The 14,289-nt window shown below is 37.4% G+C and overlaps 1 protein-coding gene and 1 long non-coding RNA gene across 2 annotated transcripts; one reads left to right on the top strand and one right to left on the bottom strand.

Moving 5' to 3' along the window:
* Window positions 1–3,757: 3,757 nt before the first annotated feature.
* Window positions 3,758–4,419, bottom strand: LOC127620567 (uncharacterized). Its single transcript, XR_007967753.1, has 3 exons — window positions 4,337–4,419; window positions 4,112–4,195; window positions 3,758–3,905 (listed from the first exon to the last, which is right to left on the bottom strand). It is a non-coding gene; the product is annotated as an uncharacterized LOC127620567 (long non-coding RNA).
* A 2,697-nt stretch (window positions 4,420–7,116) lies between these two features.
* On the top strand, window positions 7,117–9,917 carry LOC127624753 (putative nuclease HARBI1). Its single transcript, XM_052099620.1, has 3 exons — window positions 7,117–7,428; window positions 7,489–8,127; window positions 9,669–9,917. The coding sequence occupies exons 1-3, from the start codon at window positions 7,117–7,119 to the stop codon at window positions 9,915–9,917; spliced, it is 1,200 nt and encodes a 399-aa protein (XP_051955580.1).
* Window positions 9,918–14,289: the final 4,372 nt, after the last annotated feature.

Genomic DNA, 14,289 nt, shown 5'->3' with positions numbered 1-14,289 from the left:
GAATGAAAATAAATGTTTAGTGTACTGACACAAGCCAAACTTTTTGCCCCATAACATATTCTATTTTACTTAAACAGTTTTTCTTATGGTTATTTTGAAAACGTTTTAGCACACAGTAAGTGCACGCACACATCCCATGTCAGCCCAAATGATAATGGCATTGCTTTAAATTATTGGAGCAGAAAGACATAGAAACACAACAAAAGGAAAAGAGAACATTACACATGCAGAATTAGAAAATAAATTTGACAGTTGAAAAAAAACCAACTACAAAAAAAAAACATTAAGCCCCGTCTGTATTCTGTATGGATGCCTCAAAAGTCATAAACATAGGTATGGTCAATTGACCCAAGAAGCACTGTATGTCCCATAACATATTTGATTTTATTAACTTAAACACTTATCTTATTCAGGAGAGTATTATCTAGGCAGGGCAATTTTTACATCTCTGTATGGATTCTACCTCCCTCATTATTCTGCATGGATGCTCAAAAAGTCATAAAAATAGGTAGAGTGCATTGACATAAGAAGCACTCTGTGTCCCCTAACACTTTTGAATATACTGACTTAAATGCTTATATTATTCAGAAGATATTTTCTGCCCAAACATTGAACATTATTCCACTTTCAGGAGAACAAAATACTTTTCAACATGTAGACATTTGTTTTATTTACAATAGCTAAACAAATAACATAATCCCAAAAAATAACATAATAAATATGAATAATAAACACACAGATAACACAGATAAATATATAGAAGACAGAGAGAGAAAAATACAATGAAGTTTAGCCAATAACACTGAAGGTATTTTCTGCCCAAGCATTCCCAATACATACACAACAGAAGAAACTAAATATGTACAAATATCTTAATTTACAAATAGCATCCAGTGTTTGAACAATGTACCATGTAACTTAATAAATAAATAGATATACGTTTAATTTACAGAAAAAACAAGGGTATTAAATTAACAAGAAACCACTACTTTCCGTTTATTTCTTTTTTCTTTTTTATGTCATTTACACAAGTCCCTCTTTTCATCTGTTGTTGATTGCTCAATTGGAAAGATGTTAGTCTCAGATCATGCCTTGGTGTGTTTAGAGGTGTTGCCACATATGGAGAAAAAGAAATCATATAGTTGGCGCCTTAATGTATCCCTTTTGCAAAATCCTGATTTCCAACAAATGTTAAAGTCTTAAATCAATGTTTATATGGAGACTAACTGGTCCTCAGCATCTTCTATGGGCATTGCTTGGGAGGCACTTAAGACGGTTCTTAGGGGTCGGATCATACAGTATGCCTCATTCATCAAAAAATCCAAAGCATGAGAACTTTTGGAGTTGAAAGAAAATATTAAAAGTGCAGAGGAAGAGCTGAAGCGCAGTATGTCATCTGATGGCCTCAAAGAATTGACCCAATTGAAATATACTGTAGATATAATACTATTTTGTCACATAAAGTGGAGTTTTGGCTATTGAGGGCAAGACAGTCATACTTTGAGTCATGGAACAAAGCAGGAACACTTTTGGCTAGATATATAAGTACAGAGAGTCTTTTTCTACCATTCCCTCAGTAAAATCTGCTGGTGGTGAAATTTTTACCTCAGCCATTGATATTAATAATGCTTTTACAGAATTTTATTTTGATCTCTATAGTTCCACATCTTTGTCTACTGATGAAGATATTACAAACTTTGTGGAGCTACTGAGTTTTTCAAATCTTATGCTACATAACTGGCTCCACTTTTGTTAGAAGTTTATACGGAATCATTAAAGAACGGAAAGGTTCAGCTAACCATGACACAAATCCGGATCAGTCTGATTCTTAAAAAAGACAAAGATCCAAGCGAGTGTAAAAGTTATCATCCAATTTCCCTGATCCAGTTAGATGGAAAAATTGTGTCAAAAATTTTGGTTAACCGATTAAGTAAAGTTATGACATCTCTTATACATATAGATCAGGTGGGGTTTATTCGAGGCTGTAGCTCTTCTGATAACATTAGGCATGTCATCAATATCATGTGGTTAATAGTGATCAATCTCCGGTCACTGTCATCTCACTTGATGCCGAAAAGGCATTTGGTATAATAGAATGGGATTATCTTTTTAAGATTTTGGAACTGTATGGGTTCGGGAGTACTTTTATTGGCTGGATTAAGTTACTTTATAGACACCCTGTAGCAGCAGTACTAACAAATTGACTAATTTCAGATAATTTTACTCTGATAGGGGCACCCGGCAGGATTGCCCTCTTTCCCCATTATGGTTCTGTCTTGCCCTGGAACCATTGATGATTTTCAAGGGGTGATTGCGGGAGGTGTGGCACATAAGCTTCTGCTTTATGCAGATGATATTTTATTATTTGTCTCCGACTCCACTAGATCTATGCCTTGCCTCCAAAGAATTATTAATTCCTTTTCCAAGTTCTCAGGATACAAGGTCAATTGGTCTAAATCCGAAGCTTTGGCTTTGACAGCGTACTGTCCAGTAAAGGCCTTCCAGTCGGGCACCTTCCAGTGTCCTTGCTCAAGGACACAATGGTGGTGGCTGTGGGGATCGAACAAGTGACCTTCTGATTACCAGCTCAGCGCTTTAGCCCACTTTAACCCTTTCATGCATGAATTATGACAACCTTAGTCAGGATTTTCCCCGAATTGTTTTTAATCCTCTTTAGGCAGATCTAAAAAAAAAACTTATTTTTAAACACATTTTTCAAAGAGTTTTTTTTTTATGTCCACTCAGGTGGACAGCATGCATTTGGATTGTGAAGAAATAAGAAACTGAAGAATAATGGACTTAGCAAACCTACGAACAAAATGATATATTACGCTGTTAAAACTAATGTGTCACATATTTTAACATCTTGTTATACTGTTCAATGCAATGCAAACACATTCTGCATCCTCAACTCTGCATCAGCACCTCCACTATCACTACTGCTAGCATTTCCTAATCCTTTTTCTGGCAACCATTTCTCATCACTGCCACTAGCATCATCCTCATTTGACTCTGATGGTAATTGCTCCATTCTCTTGTAGTAGGCCTTTCTATCTCGAACTGCACTTGAGATCTACAAAATATAAAGACACTAACTGTTACTCACATAATGAAACTAATCTGCACAAGTTTTTGTTTTTGTCACATAAACTGCAAGTTACATTCTAAAGATTAAGTATTTTCAACAACAAAGTCACAGTAATAACATTTATTGTAGTTGACATATAGCCAGCAATGCATGTTGTCCAATTTAGTGGACATATTATTAATTGTAATTTCCTCCCAAAATAAATGCAATACTTCAAATATTGTACAATTGTATTACTCCTTAGTAGTTACTTGATGTTACCAAATTTTATTTACCTGCAAGGGTCTACTTCTATAGAAGGAATGGCAAGATATCCCTGCACTAGCATGCATTTTTGGCACTCTGTTGGACATCTTGGATTTGAGAAAATTTTGTGAAAAACTTTTACAATGGCTGGCCAGTGGGTGGCAATGTATGGGATGATGCAATAGCGTTCACAGAAGTATATATATATACACACATATACACACACACACATATATAAGAGGGTTTGTTTTTTTCAAAGTCTATATGAAGTGTCTCATGATCTGGAGGCACTATGGCCTCGACCCACCATACATGTCATATTGATGCCATTAAGGTATATTTCTTCGCCATCACAACACCTTTCAATATATCAAAGTTTTTGCATCTACAATGTCTTGGCATATTGTTGCCCAAATTTGATGCCAGCCACATGAATCCTGTTGAAAGTTGTCCAGCTTGATGAGCACCCAAAATTGTGATAAATAATAATAATAAACCGTAATAATAATACTGATAATAATAATTTATAATAAAAAAAATAAGAGCCCTCCACACCTTCAGTAATTGAGCCCTAAAGATAAACAATGAACAGTTTGTAACTTAACCAGTTATAATCTCCACAGGCATGGCACAGCTGTATCAGGTTATATAAAACAAAAACTGTAAGTAGAATGGTAACACAAATGATCTAATTCAATAAATGTACACAATGCATTTTAAAATAAATTTGGCATTCCTTTAAAATAAAAATGTGCATGTTATGTTTTCTAAACAAACCTTTTGTAGAAGAGTGACAGCTATTTCTTTCCTCAATTCTTGAAAGAACCGAAAATGAACAAAGTAATAAAAGAAGCAATCAAGCTGAAAAGAGAAATCAAACATAAATTACACATCAACTGACCATATACACATCATTTGTCTTCATGGTCTTTTCCAGAATCATGCTTGAGGACATTGTCAGTTTAGGAGGATAGCATAAAAAAGCTATTTTACATCACTTACTTTCAAAGCAAAGACACCACATGATGTGCCATCTTTTTGCTTTGGGTGAGGCAGCGTACAGCAAGACCACCTTGACACATTGCATCCCTTGTGTCGAAAAAAAAGCCCTTAACACATAAAAATCATAATTATTCTGACAATGAGACTCAACTGATTTTACTTTAATGTAGCACATTAAAAGCACATTTTGTAGTTGAACAACTTCAGGTACTTTGTTACATCCTGGTACCTTTTCAGATTTGAAGATATGTCTCCCATGGGATCAAGGAACAAAGCCCTCCTTTGGAATGACAGCATAATCTTTTAAGTTTTTAAGTGTAGAAATATTTATGAGATAAGGAATTAACCTGTATACTTAACTCATTACTCTTTACATTACGTTAAATTAACTATTTCCATTAATTAAGTAAATTCAATGTACATCACACGGTTTTAGAAAAGTCACTATAAAAGGTTATACAATCTTATTAATAATTCAATAACTGTATTGTACTACGAAATCTTGCAAGTGTCTTATTTACATAGTCAAATGTTTTGCATTTACCAAAACTGTCCAGTGGTGATGGTCATTCACAATGCCAATGAGATATTTGTACATTGTGGGATCAACCTGAAATTCAGAAGAGTATTATAACATTTCTTGTACTACAATTCAAAATTGCAACATAAATAAACCTGTTACGAGCGCACCGGGCTCACTGTCTGTCAATCACCCGTGTTCTAACCACTCCCACCAGCAATTTATCATCTTGTTAAGACTGGCATTTAAACCTCACTTGCGCACTCTGTTGGCGTCTAGCCTTGTTGTGAGGTACCGCGGACTTCCTCTCGTTCAGCTGCAGTTAAAGCTACTTCTCTGTGTTACTGGCTTTTCTACGATCTGTTCTGGAATTACTAGAGGAATTATACTACGAATTTGGAGATAACTCTTGATCTATTTACCCGGATTATCCTCACCAGTTTGTCTACGATCCTCTTCAGACACATCAGATAAGTGACTTTGCGATATTCAGCAGGGCCCGGTTTTTCAAAAGGTTTAATCCGGATAAAATTGATCCAGATTTAGTAATCCTTTTTTTTGCGATCCGTGATCACGTAATCCATCTTAATTTTGAGCCAGTTTTTCGAAGCAACATCGGATTGGATCAATCTGATCCGGATAGGAACTTTTCAGGATCACCAAATCTGGATAACCAGTGCTCAAACAGGATTGTCACGATTCATGAATTCGCTGTTTCCTTCATGTCCCGTTTATTGTTGTTCTGTGACAATCAAAAGGCGGAAGCAAGAATGCAAGTGACTCCTTTTAATGAGCGGTGAGAACAACACAAAATAGTTCAGAAACAGAAGGAGTTAATCCTGTGCAGGTGAATATCCAGACGAGACGGACACCGAACACGAACCGGAATAGCAAATGGACAGGCATACGAAGGACAACACTGAGAGCACCAAACCAACGATCTGACAAAGAGAGGAGATAGTGATGAGTATATATGCATGAGAGTGAATAGGCAGCAGCTGGTGCGGGGAATGAGATCAGCTGGCACGCTGATCAATGGAACGAGCGGTAACGCCCACTAACACACGCTCACAACACAGAACAACAATAAACGGGACATGAAGGAAACAGCGAATTCATGAATCGTGACAAGGATAGGAAATCACAATGTAGAACTATAGATATGTAAAGAGCAACAAGTAGAATAGCCAGTGTGGGGTCAATATAAGTTTATTTTTATTTGAAATGAAAACACACACATTTAAAAAAAACTAAAAACAAGAAAAACCCCACCCCATCCTCTTCCAGCAGTCCACGCATCTGAGACCTACAACACAAACACTGTACATTGAGGATATTTATAACAAGTTTCAAATATAGATGTATTGAATTAAAAAAAAGACTTAATGTCAAATACTCCACAATAATTTCAGACTTCCTCATCTGATGTGGAGAGACCAGCTTGTCTGAGCGTAGCCTTTAGGAGGCGGATCTCAAGTCTGGCCTTGGTTTGCTGCAGTTTGGTCAGAGTCAGTTGTTCCTCTGCCAGACGAAGCTGTGCTTCTGCCCTTTCAGTCTCTTTTTGCAGAAGTGCCTTGTAATCATCATCTTTGTTTGATGAAGGGCGCTTCAAGCCTTTCCTCTGAGATCCTGTGGCAACTACCACTGGCTCAACCAATGAGGATCCAGCTTCTTCCACAGGAACAGAGCTGAGATTCAATATAAATACGCTCTCTGGATCAGCCTCAGGAGGAACTGGCAGATTCTCCTCCTCCTCCTCAATCCAAGGCTCGCCATCCCCTACAACACCTTGAATACCATGGAGAGCTTGCGACTTCTCACCTCCAATGATGTCGAGGACCACATCTGTGTAATCTCCCCTCTTAAATGGCTTGTTGCCTGTTTGTGGGTTTTTGGCTTCAGCATGGTCCTTTGTTGCCCTGGCCTTAAGATTCTTCCACCGCAATTTGATTTGGTCTGTGGTCCTCCTCTGACCAGACCCTATGGCATTCACATTTTCTGTGATTAAAATCCAAACATCATTTTTCTTTTTGTTGGTATCCTTAGCAGAATTAAAACTTCCCACTATTGTTCCATAATGGCAAGTTACAGCTTCTTGAGTCCATGGTTCCGTTGCTTTACTATAGTGAACATTGTTCATCAGTTATAGGCCTTGGGTCCAATTGCCTCAATTATTAGTTGTAATAGGTGTGTTTGAAAAGACCAACTACACAGCCATATAAATCAGCCTTTCTCAGAGGATTCACAGAGAGACAGTGAAATGGCAGGTGTTGTCCACCGCCACCACCACTTTGCCAGGAGAGGATACCGTCAAAGGGTGTATGTTGAACGTACCAAGCCACTGGAGCAATACACCTCTGAGGAGCAGTATGTCCGGTTTCGCTTTGGGAAGGCTGATATAGAGTACCTTGTGAACCTTCTCAGGCCAAAACTTCAACACAGAACCCAAAGGAGTCACGGTCTGTCTGTGGAAGACCAGATCCTCATTGCTCTCCGATTTTATGCATGTGGGACTTTCTATCAAGTTGTTGGTGACTATATGGGAGTGGTGAAATCAGCTGTGTGTGATGTGGTGAGAGATGTGTCAATCGCACTGGCCAGCCTGGTCAATTAATTTGTTTCTTTTCCAAAGGACAACCAGATTGCCCAGGCCAAGCACAGCTTTCTTCTTTTGGGGAATATGCCTAATACTATTGGAGCAATCGACTGCACACATGTGCATATACAAGCACCTTGTGAGAATGAATGGGAGTTTATGAACAGAAAGGGGAGGCACAGCATCAATGTCCAACTTGTGTGTGATGCTGACCTCATCATCACCAACTGCGTTGTCAAGTGGCCTGGGTCTGTCCATGATGCATGCATCCTGAGGGAGAGCGCTCTATATAGAGACCTCCAAACCAACCGACTGGATGGCATAATATTAGGAGACAGTGCCTACCCACTCCTACCATGGCTGATGACTCCTTTTCTAACAGGAAATACACCGGCGCAGGCACGCTTCAACACTGCTCATTGCAGAGCAAGATGTGCAATTGAGCGTTTAAATGGAGTTCTTAAGAGGCGCTTTGCATGCCTTAACTACCTGAGAGCGGAACCACAGAAAGCATGCAACATAACCCTTGCCTGTATTGTCCTGCACAACATCGCTACTAAGTGCAATGTCCCTCTCTGTGCTGACAATGATGCACCTGAACCCCTTGGAGACCCTAACCAACCTCCTGCATTCTGCCAGAACGAGCAAACAGGACGTGCAACAAGGGACGCAATAGTTAGACACTATTTCTGATTTGGATTTGTTTTGGATTTCAAAAATCAGTTATTGCCATTCTTTGCATTTTTTTGGTTATTCTGTAATCATTGCATGCATCACTAATAAATATTCTAAAAACAAAAATATTTTAGATTGTGATGAATATATATATCAATTAGTGACAGAATAAAATGTATTGTTTTTGGTCAATTTTGACAGCTGTTTGGGGGATTATTTTATGAGGCCAAACTCTTTCTATTTTGCTGTAGGCCTATACTGAAAGGCTGAATACGTTAAAGCCTACCTAATCACTGTAGCCTGACGGATGAACAAATAAAATTAAAACCTTATGAATAAATAGGATATCTTGTAAGATACTGCATGATCCAAATATAGTATTATTTGATACATTTTTAAAGTTCTCTTTCATCATCTCGTGTTCGAGATCCACCGCAGGTGGATCTCTCCACTTGATGTTTCAGAGAACCGGGGTTACGATAGTAACCTATTGTTTTCATTACATTTTGGGCATGAAATCCATGCTGAATCCACCCTTCTGATGGGATCAGTTTAATCCAGATTTTATGGATAAAAGTGATCCAAATCCTACAAAAAAGTTCTGAAAAACCCAAACTAAAGGTTTGATCCGGATCAAAACCAAGATTGGATTACGTGATCTAATCCGATTATGTAATCCGTTTTTTCTTTTGAAAAACCCATTTTCAAGATTTGATCCAATCCGTTATCCAAAATCCTAGTGGATTACTTTTGAAAAACCGGGCCCAAGAGTTTACCGCATATCTACATCCCTGTTCTACTATGAGCACTTCTGTATGATCCGGAAACGTGACACGAGAATTCCTTGTGTTTGGATATACTTCCCTGCTCCACTATTTGTGCACATGACTCACCTGTGATCCTGTTTGATGTCGAAGTTACCTGTCTGGGCACCTGTTGGTTGGTTTGGTGACTTCGGCCTTGGTTCCCTGATCCCATACATCTCCAAAGATGGTGTACTTGACACTTGCCTTGCCTGCCTGTTTCAGTGTCCTGTTCAATAGACTCCAGCACTTGGGTTCATCTCCAGCTTCAGGATCTGCGTATCATTACAAAACCTGAATAAACTAACCTTTAGTTTGGATCTTTTTCCATTCCAGATGTTTGTCATTTCGAATGAGTCAATTTGGAATGCTTGTTCTTTTGACTGTGCATTGAATCTCTTTACAAGAAGCATTTATGACTTAAGCAAGACAATGAGGGATTTGATCCTAGTCTATTTAAATCGCTGACCTTTTTTTTTTTTTTTTAACTTTCAAGCTAATGTTTTGGAGCAGTTTTATTAATGTCTGTAAAGATTTTGTATGGCCAAATTCTGGACCGCAACCAAGCCTCTTTGATACCTGTAATGACCGGTGTTCTAAGAATTTTTCAAAGCACTATCAGTTAACATATGTGACCAAATAATATTTCTAACTTTGGTTTATAACTTTTTACTCCTCCTGTTGCTGAGTTACTGCTGTTGAGGTTGTGCTGTACTGCTTTGGTGGTTTGTGCCACAGCTGCTGAAGGGAGAAGGCACAGATTATGCTAAAGTTATAGGTGATTATTCTGTGGCAGAGATGGTGGGTGATGACATGGTTGCAACTGAAGTTATAGGTGTTGCAGATGCTCCAGTGGTGGTAGTGGATGACACCAATGCAGCTGTGGTGGTGGGTGAGCACACCTTTGCAGCCAAGGTTACAGGTGATGCAGCAGAGATGTTTTTTGATGCAGGTGTTGCTGTGGATGTTCCAAATACAATCTTGTGAAGAATGCATGGTGTCTCCTCAATATGCAGCCACAAGCCGTCAATATTATTTCTGGAAAAATGACCCCTCTCATCTGCCAGATTAGCACTCTTCCCTTCTATGGTTTTAACAGTGTAAGGGTCTAGAAAATTTGTGTGTGTGGTTTTAGGACACCCTCTGTCAATTCTTCACTGCATCAACAGTGTTGTCGTTCTGTAAAAAGAATGTATTTCCTTGATCTCTTATTTAAAATGTCTGTGAATCTCAAATTCATGTAGACTACTTCACACTGAATGCATGACAAGTAAACAAGAGTCAATGCACACCCACCCTATAATGTTCAGGGACCAAACATCATGTAAAAGGGGGGAAACTTTGGTCATGTTTTTTGGTCCTCAGTCTGAACATGACAGCATCGAGATGTTTATCCCACTGCTTTTTAAAACATTTTTTTTTTACAAATTTGCAGAGAGCCCTATAAAATTCATACAGTTAAGATGGTTTTAACATCCATAGAGTAAATATAACATTAGTTTTGTATCATTTTGGTCCAAATGCCAATACAGCAAAGTACCTATATAATTATAGTACAGTATTCATCCTTTCAACAAGACTATTAGTCTGCGGATGATAAGGTGAGCACAAACTCCTTTTGATTCTGAGAATTTTGGACTCTTATATTGATGATCTGTGATTTAAAAACAAAATTGTATGATTCATTATTTAAAAAGAAATGCTGGCCATATGCTATTATTGTAGAGCAGTGTACAACTTCAACTAACCTGAGTAACAAACTCCCTCCCTTGATCTGCGAGTATACGTTTTGGTGCCTCAAACTAATAAAAAAAACTTAATGCAGTTTGTGACCTCTGCCGACTTGGATCAGAGTGGATTTCTGCGGCCATTTGCTCAAGTAATCAATCATTACACATTTATACTGATGGCCACTGTCTGTAAGGGAGAGATTCACAATCAGATCCATTCCCAAAAGTTCAAAGGGCTGTGTAACCTTGAAAGAAATATATAATTTATTAGAGCATTATGAATGTCAGTCGGTGGTGGTGCAGAAAGAAAGGGAGAGCGACAGTTTACATTTATAGGTGTAAATCGTTCTACTTTAATTGATGCTTTGGCAGCCTGACATGACACCCATTCAGCCACCTGAATAAAAAGAACAGTTTACAGTTACAAGATAGAAGATGTATATATATCTTTATTCTATCATTTTTTTTTATATGCATTCATGTGTTTACATTGTTTTTGTTATTAATTTTGTGTAGATTTCTCTTATTTGTTAAAACTATGTTGTTTTGCTTCAATGCTGAAAGGTGCAGTGGAAATAAAGCTAGGCTATATTTATTTCCACCACGTGCCAATTACAGAACTTTACAATATGTACAATTTTAACAAGTGTTTTAGATAAAATACCTGTAACATTATTCATTATCATGCAAATTAAATACACTTATGTTCATTAAATACAACATTGTAACATTACAAGAGTTGAATGAAACAAATTTTCTTTTGTAAAGCATGTGACACCTTGGTGTAAAATCTAACTGTAGGCTAGTGATTTAACTTTCAAATAGCAGACAAAAAAGACCTAGAATTGACTTCCACAAACTGTGTAAAAACAACTGATCTTTTATATATATATATATATATATATATATATATAAAACTGGATTTCTCATGACGTCACAACAGTGAAGCTACTGCGCCGCCATCTTGGTATTCCCTAACATTCTGTATTCCTACGGGTCTCAATGGGAAATCGTCTGTTTTGGTGAGTAATTTTTACCTATCCAGTCACATTCAAAACATTTAAGTCTGCATAATTCATTATTTATTTTGACTTTCATTTCCTGCTTATTCTAAGCGTGAGCGTGTTATGTTACTCTTTATTGCAGCAGCATTACGTTCAGTGGCGCACGTGTTACTTCAATAGAAACAAGTTTAAGAAACTTGTTGAGGTAAGATATCAGTAGACATTTTCAAACATATTTTTTGCAGGCTTTAAATTTGTATTCTGAACACATAATTGTGCTTTGTAGCTTTTGTTTACGTTGAACGTGCATTGTGGTTATTTTCTTAGGATAAATGAATATTAGCTATGCAGCTAACGTTAATTTAGGAAAATAACCACAATGAATAACCGTATAACTCACCAAGTTAGCTTTTTTTGGTCAAGTTGAATATCTAATTGCAGATCAACACCGGTTACATATGATAAATTTAACGTGGGCTTGCATTAATTCTCTGTGTGTGATTTGTACTTTTTGCAGTGCATGCCTGAATACGGTCCAGCTCACAGGCATCATTTATAAAGTGATCATTTGGAATAGACGACGAGGAGCAGGGCAGGACTGGTAATCTGGCCTACCGGACATTTTTCCGGCGGACCGACGCATGCACTTGTCAAAAAATCCTAAAGAGTCCAATAAGAAAATTGTACAGGATTCTACTTAGAATTTCTATCATATTTTGGAACCATTCCTATAGGATTCCGATAGGAATTGTCTTATAGGACAATGCATAAATATCCTGTAGGATTTTCTACAGGATTTTAATGGTATCCAACTGGGTCACTACTCCAGTTTATATGGGATTTCCTAAATTCCTTTTGCTTAAACTCACCTCAATGTAGATATTGTTCACGGTTTAATGTATGTTGTGCAACCTGCAGTCACATTATAAACAACATGGCTGGTGATTTGGGCACACCAGTATTAGTGCACACATTTCTAAGGCACTGATAATGGACTGATGAAATAAAAAAACAAATCAACAAATGCATGTTCTGTTTTTAATTTCAGAATTTAATTTCTTCTTCCGCAACTTGAATGAATTTATTACTTTTTTTACAGATTATATTCATTACAGATTTACACACACACACACGTGCGTGCAAGCGCAAACACAACAATAACTGAAATACAACATTAAACATATCCTGAACAAATAAGTCTGATTCACACAAACTCACACACAACCATTGTGGCGCCTTTTTGACATCTTGCATTCATCTGCACATTTCTGGGAGATGGCCTTCTTAATTAGACTTGCTTCAACATTGAATTTATTTTTGATGTAACCTGTAAAGAAAGAAATTAACATAAGTTTAAAAACCATAATGATTATTGAGGATATGGTATTGGGCATTATGTTCACAATGGAACTCCTCAAGGGAAGGCTGTGCCTATATTCTGGTTTACTATTATATACTGGGATAGGCATTTTTGTCAATTTCTCTTTCTTTGAAGGCACTGGAACTTTTTCCTGTATAGCAGTGTTGCCAGTGTTGCTCTTCCAAAGACAGCCACCAGGAGGTCTTTTTTTTGCATCTGTCCATTTCATGTGTCCAAACTGTTCTGCACCGATGGACCTGTTGGGGCCAATTCTAATCTGAAAACAGTGATCAAACAATGAAATGGTAACAGAGTTAAAAAGTGAACTTAATAATATTTTGTTTATGATGAAACCTATGAGCGTAGATTCAGAATCATCCAAGAGCACTATTTTTTGTCAGCCATGATTAATTCATTCTGAGTGGACACAATTACGACAAGACACCCCAGGTGAATAGGGTAAAAAAAAAGAATCACTAATAGATATAGAGGGAATGCATTGACTTGAGTTTCCCGCTGGAACACACTCCCTCAGCCGGACGGAGTGGCAGAAGAGCTGCTGTGTGACTGGATTTAATAGGAGAAACCAATGCTGCCGCTTTTTGCCGCTCAGTGGATGTGACCACAGTCAATCCAGCCGACGGTGACGTCATGTGCATACCCTCTATTGACATACTTCTCCAAATGATTTATTACATTTCAAGTACAATACTAGTTTTCTGAAATGTTATGTTTAAATATGTGCTAATTTGCATATATCTCTAGAACAAAAAAATTATAAATATATATATTTTTTTAAACATTGGATTAAGTTGTCAGGATTACATTGTGTTTACTTGTATTTTTGTTCCTGTGTGTTTGTTTCTTGTGCTTTATTTTTCAGTTTGTTGACTTCTTTTACAGACTTAAAGACTCATATAGGCCACTGGAGGGCAGAATATATAAAGCTTTTTGTCCATTTTGTCCAAAATGTATGTATCATGTCTCATGTAAAATGGCATTTCTGGTTTTTGGCAGAAAGAGAAAAAAGGCTGAAAATATGAACCGAAAATAATCTAACAATTCTGACTTCTTTTAATATATAAACTCCTGTGGGAAACACTGCATCATAATATAATTTTTTGACCAAATCATGCAGCCCTAGTAAGAAGGCATTTTGAATGTTACTTAAAAACTATACATTTTTGCAGTCATTATTACTCCTAGTCTCCTTTACACGAAGAGACCGTAGAGAGGAAAGGGCAGGCACCACAGGGGAAGTTGGC

The sequence above is a fragment of the Xyrauchen texanus genome, chromosome 3 (assembly GCF_025860055.1).
Source record: "Xyrauchen texanus isolate HMW12.3.18 chromosome 3, RBS_HiC_50CHRs, whole genome shotgun sequence".
NCBI classification, from domain to species: Eukaryota; Metazoa; Chordata; class Actinopteri; order Cypriniformes; family Catostomidae; genus Xyrauchen; species Xyrauchen texanus.
The sequence above is the reverse complement of the archived record's forward strand: the minus strand, read 5'-3'. Positions and strand labels throughout refer to the sequence as shown.

Coding starts and splice junctions, on each gene's coding strand:
- LOC127624753 (XM_052099620.1), top strand. CDS start 7,117: ATGGCAGGTGTTGTCCACCGCCACCACCACTTTGCCAGGAGAGGATAC. Junction 7,429..7,488: donor AATCAGCTGTGTGTGATGTG/GTGAGAGATGTG, acceptor TCTTTTCCAAAG/GACAACCAGATTGCCCAGGC. Junction 8,128..9,668: donor GTGCAACAAGGGACGCAATA/GTTAGACACTAT, acceptor TTTGTGCCACAG/CTGCTGAAGGGAGAAGGCAC.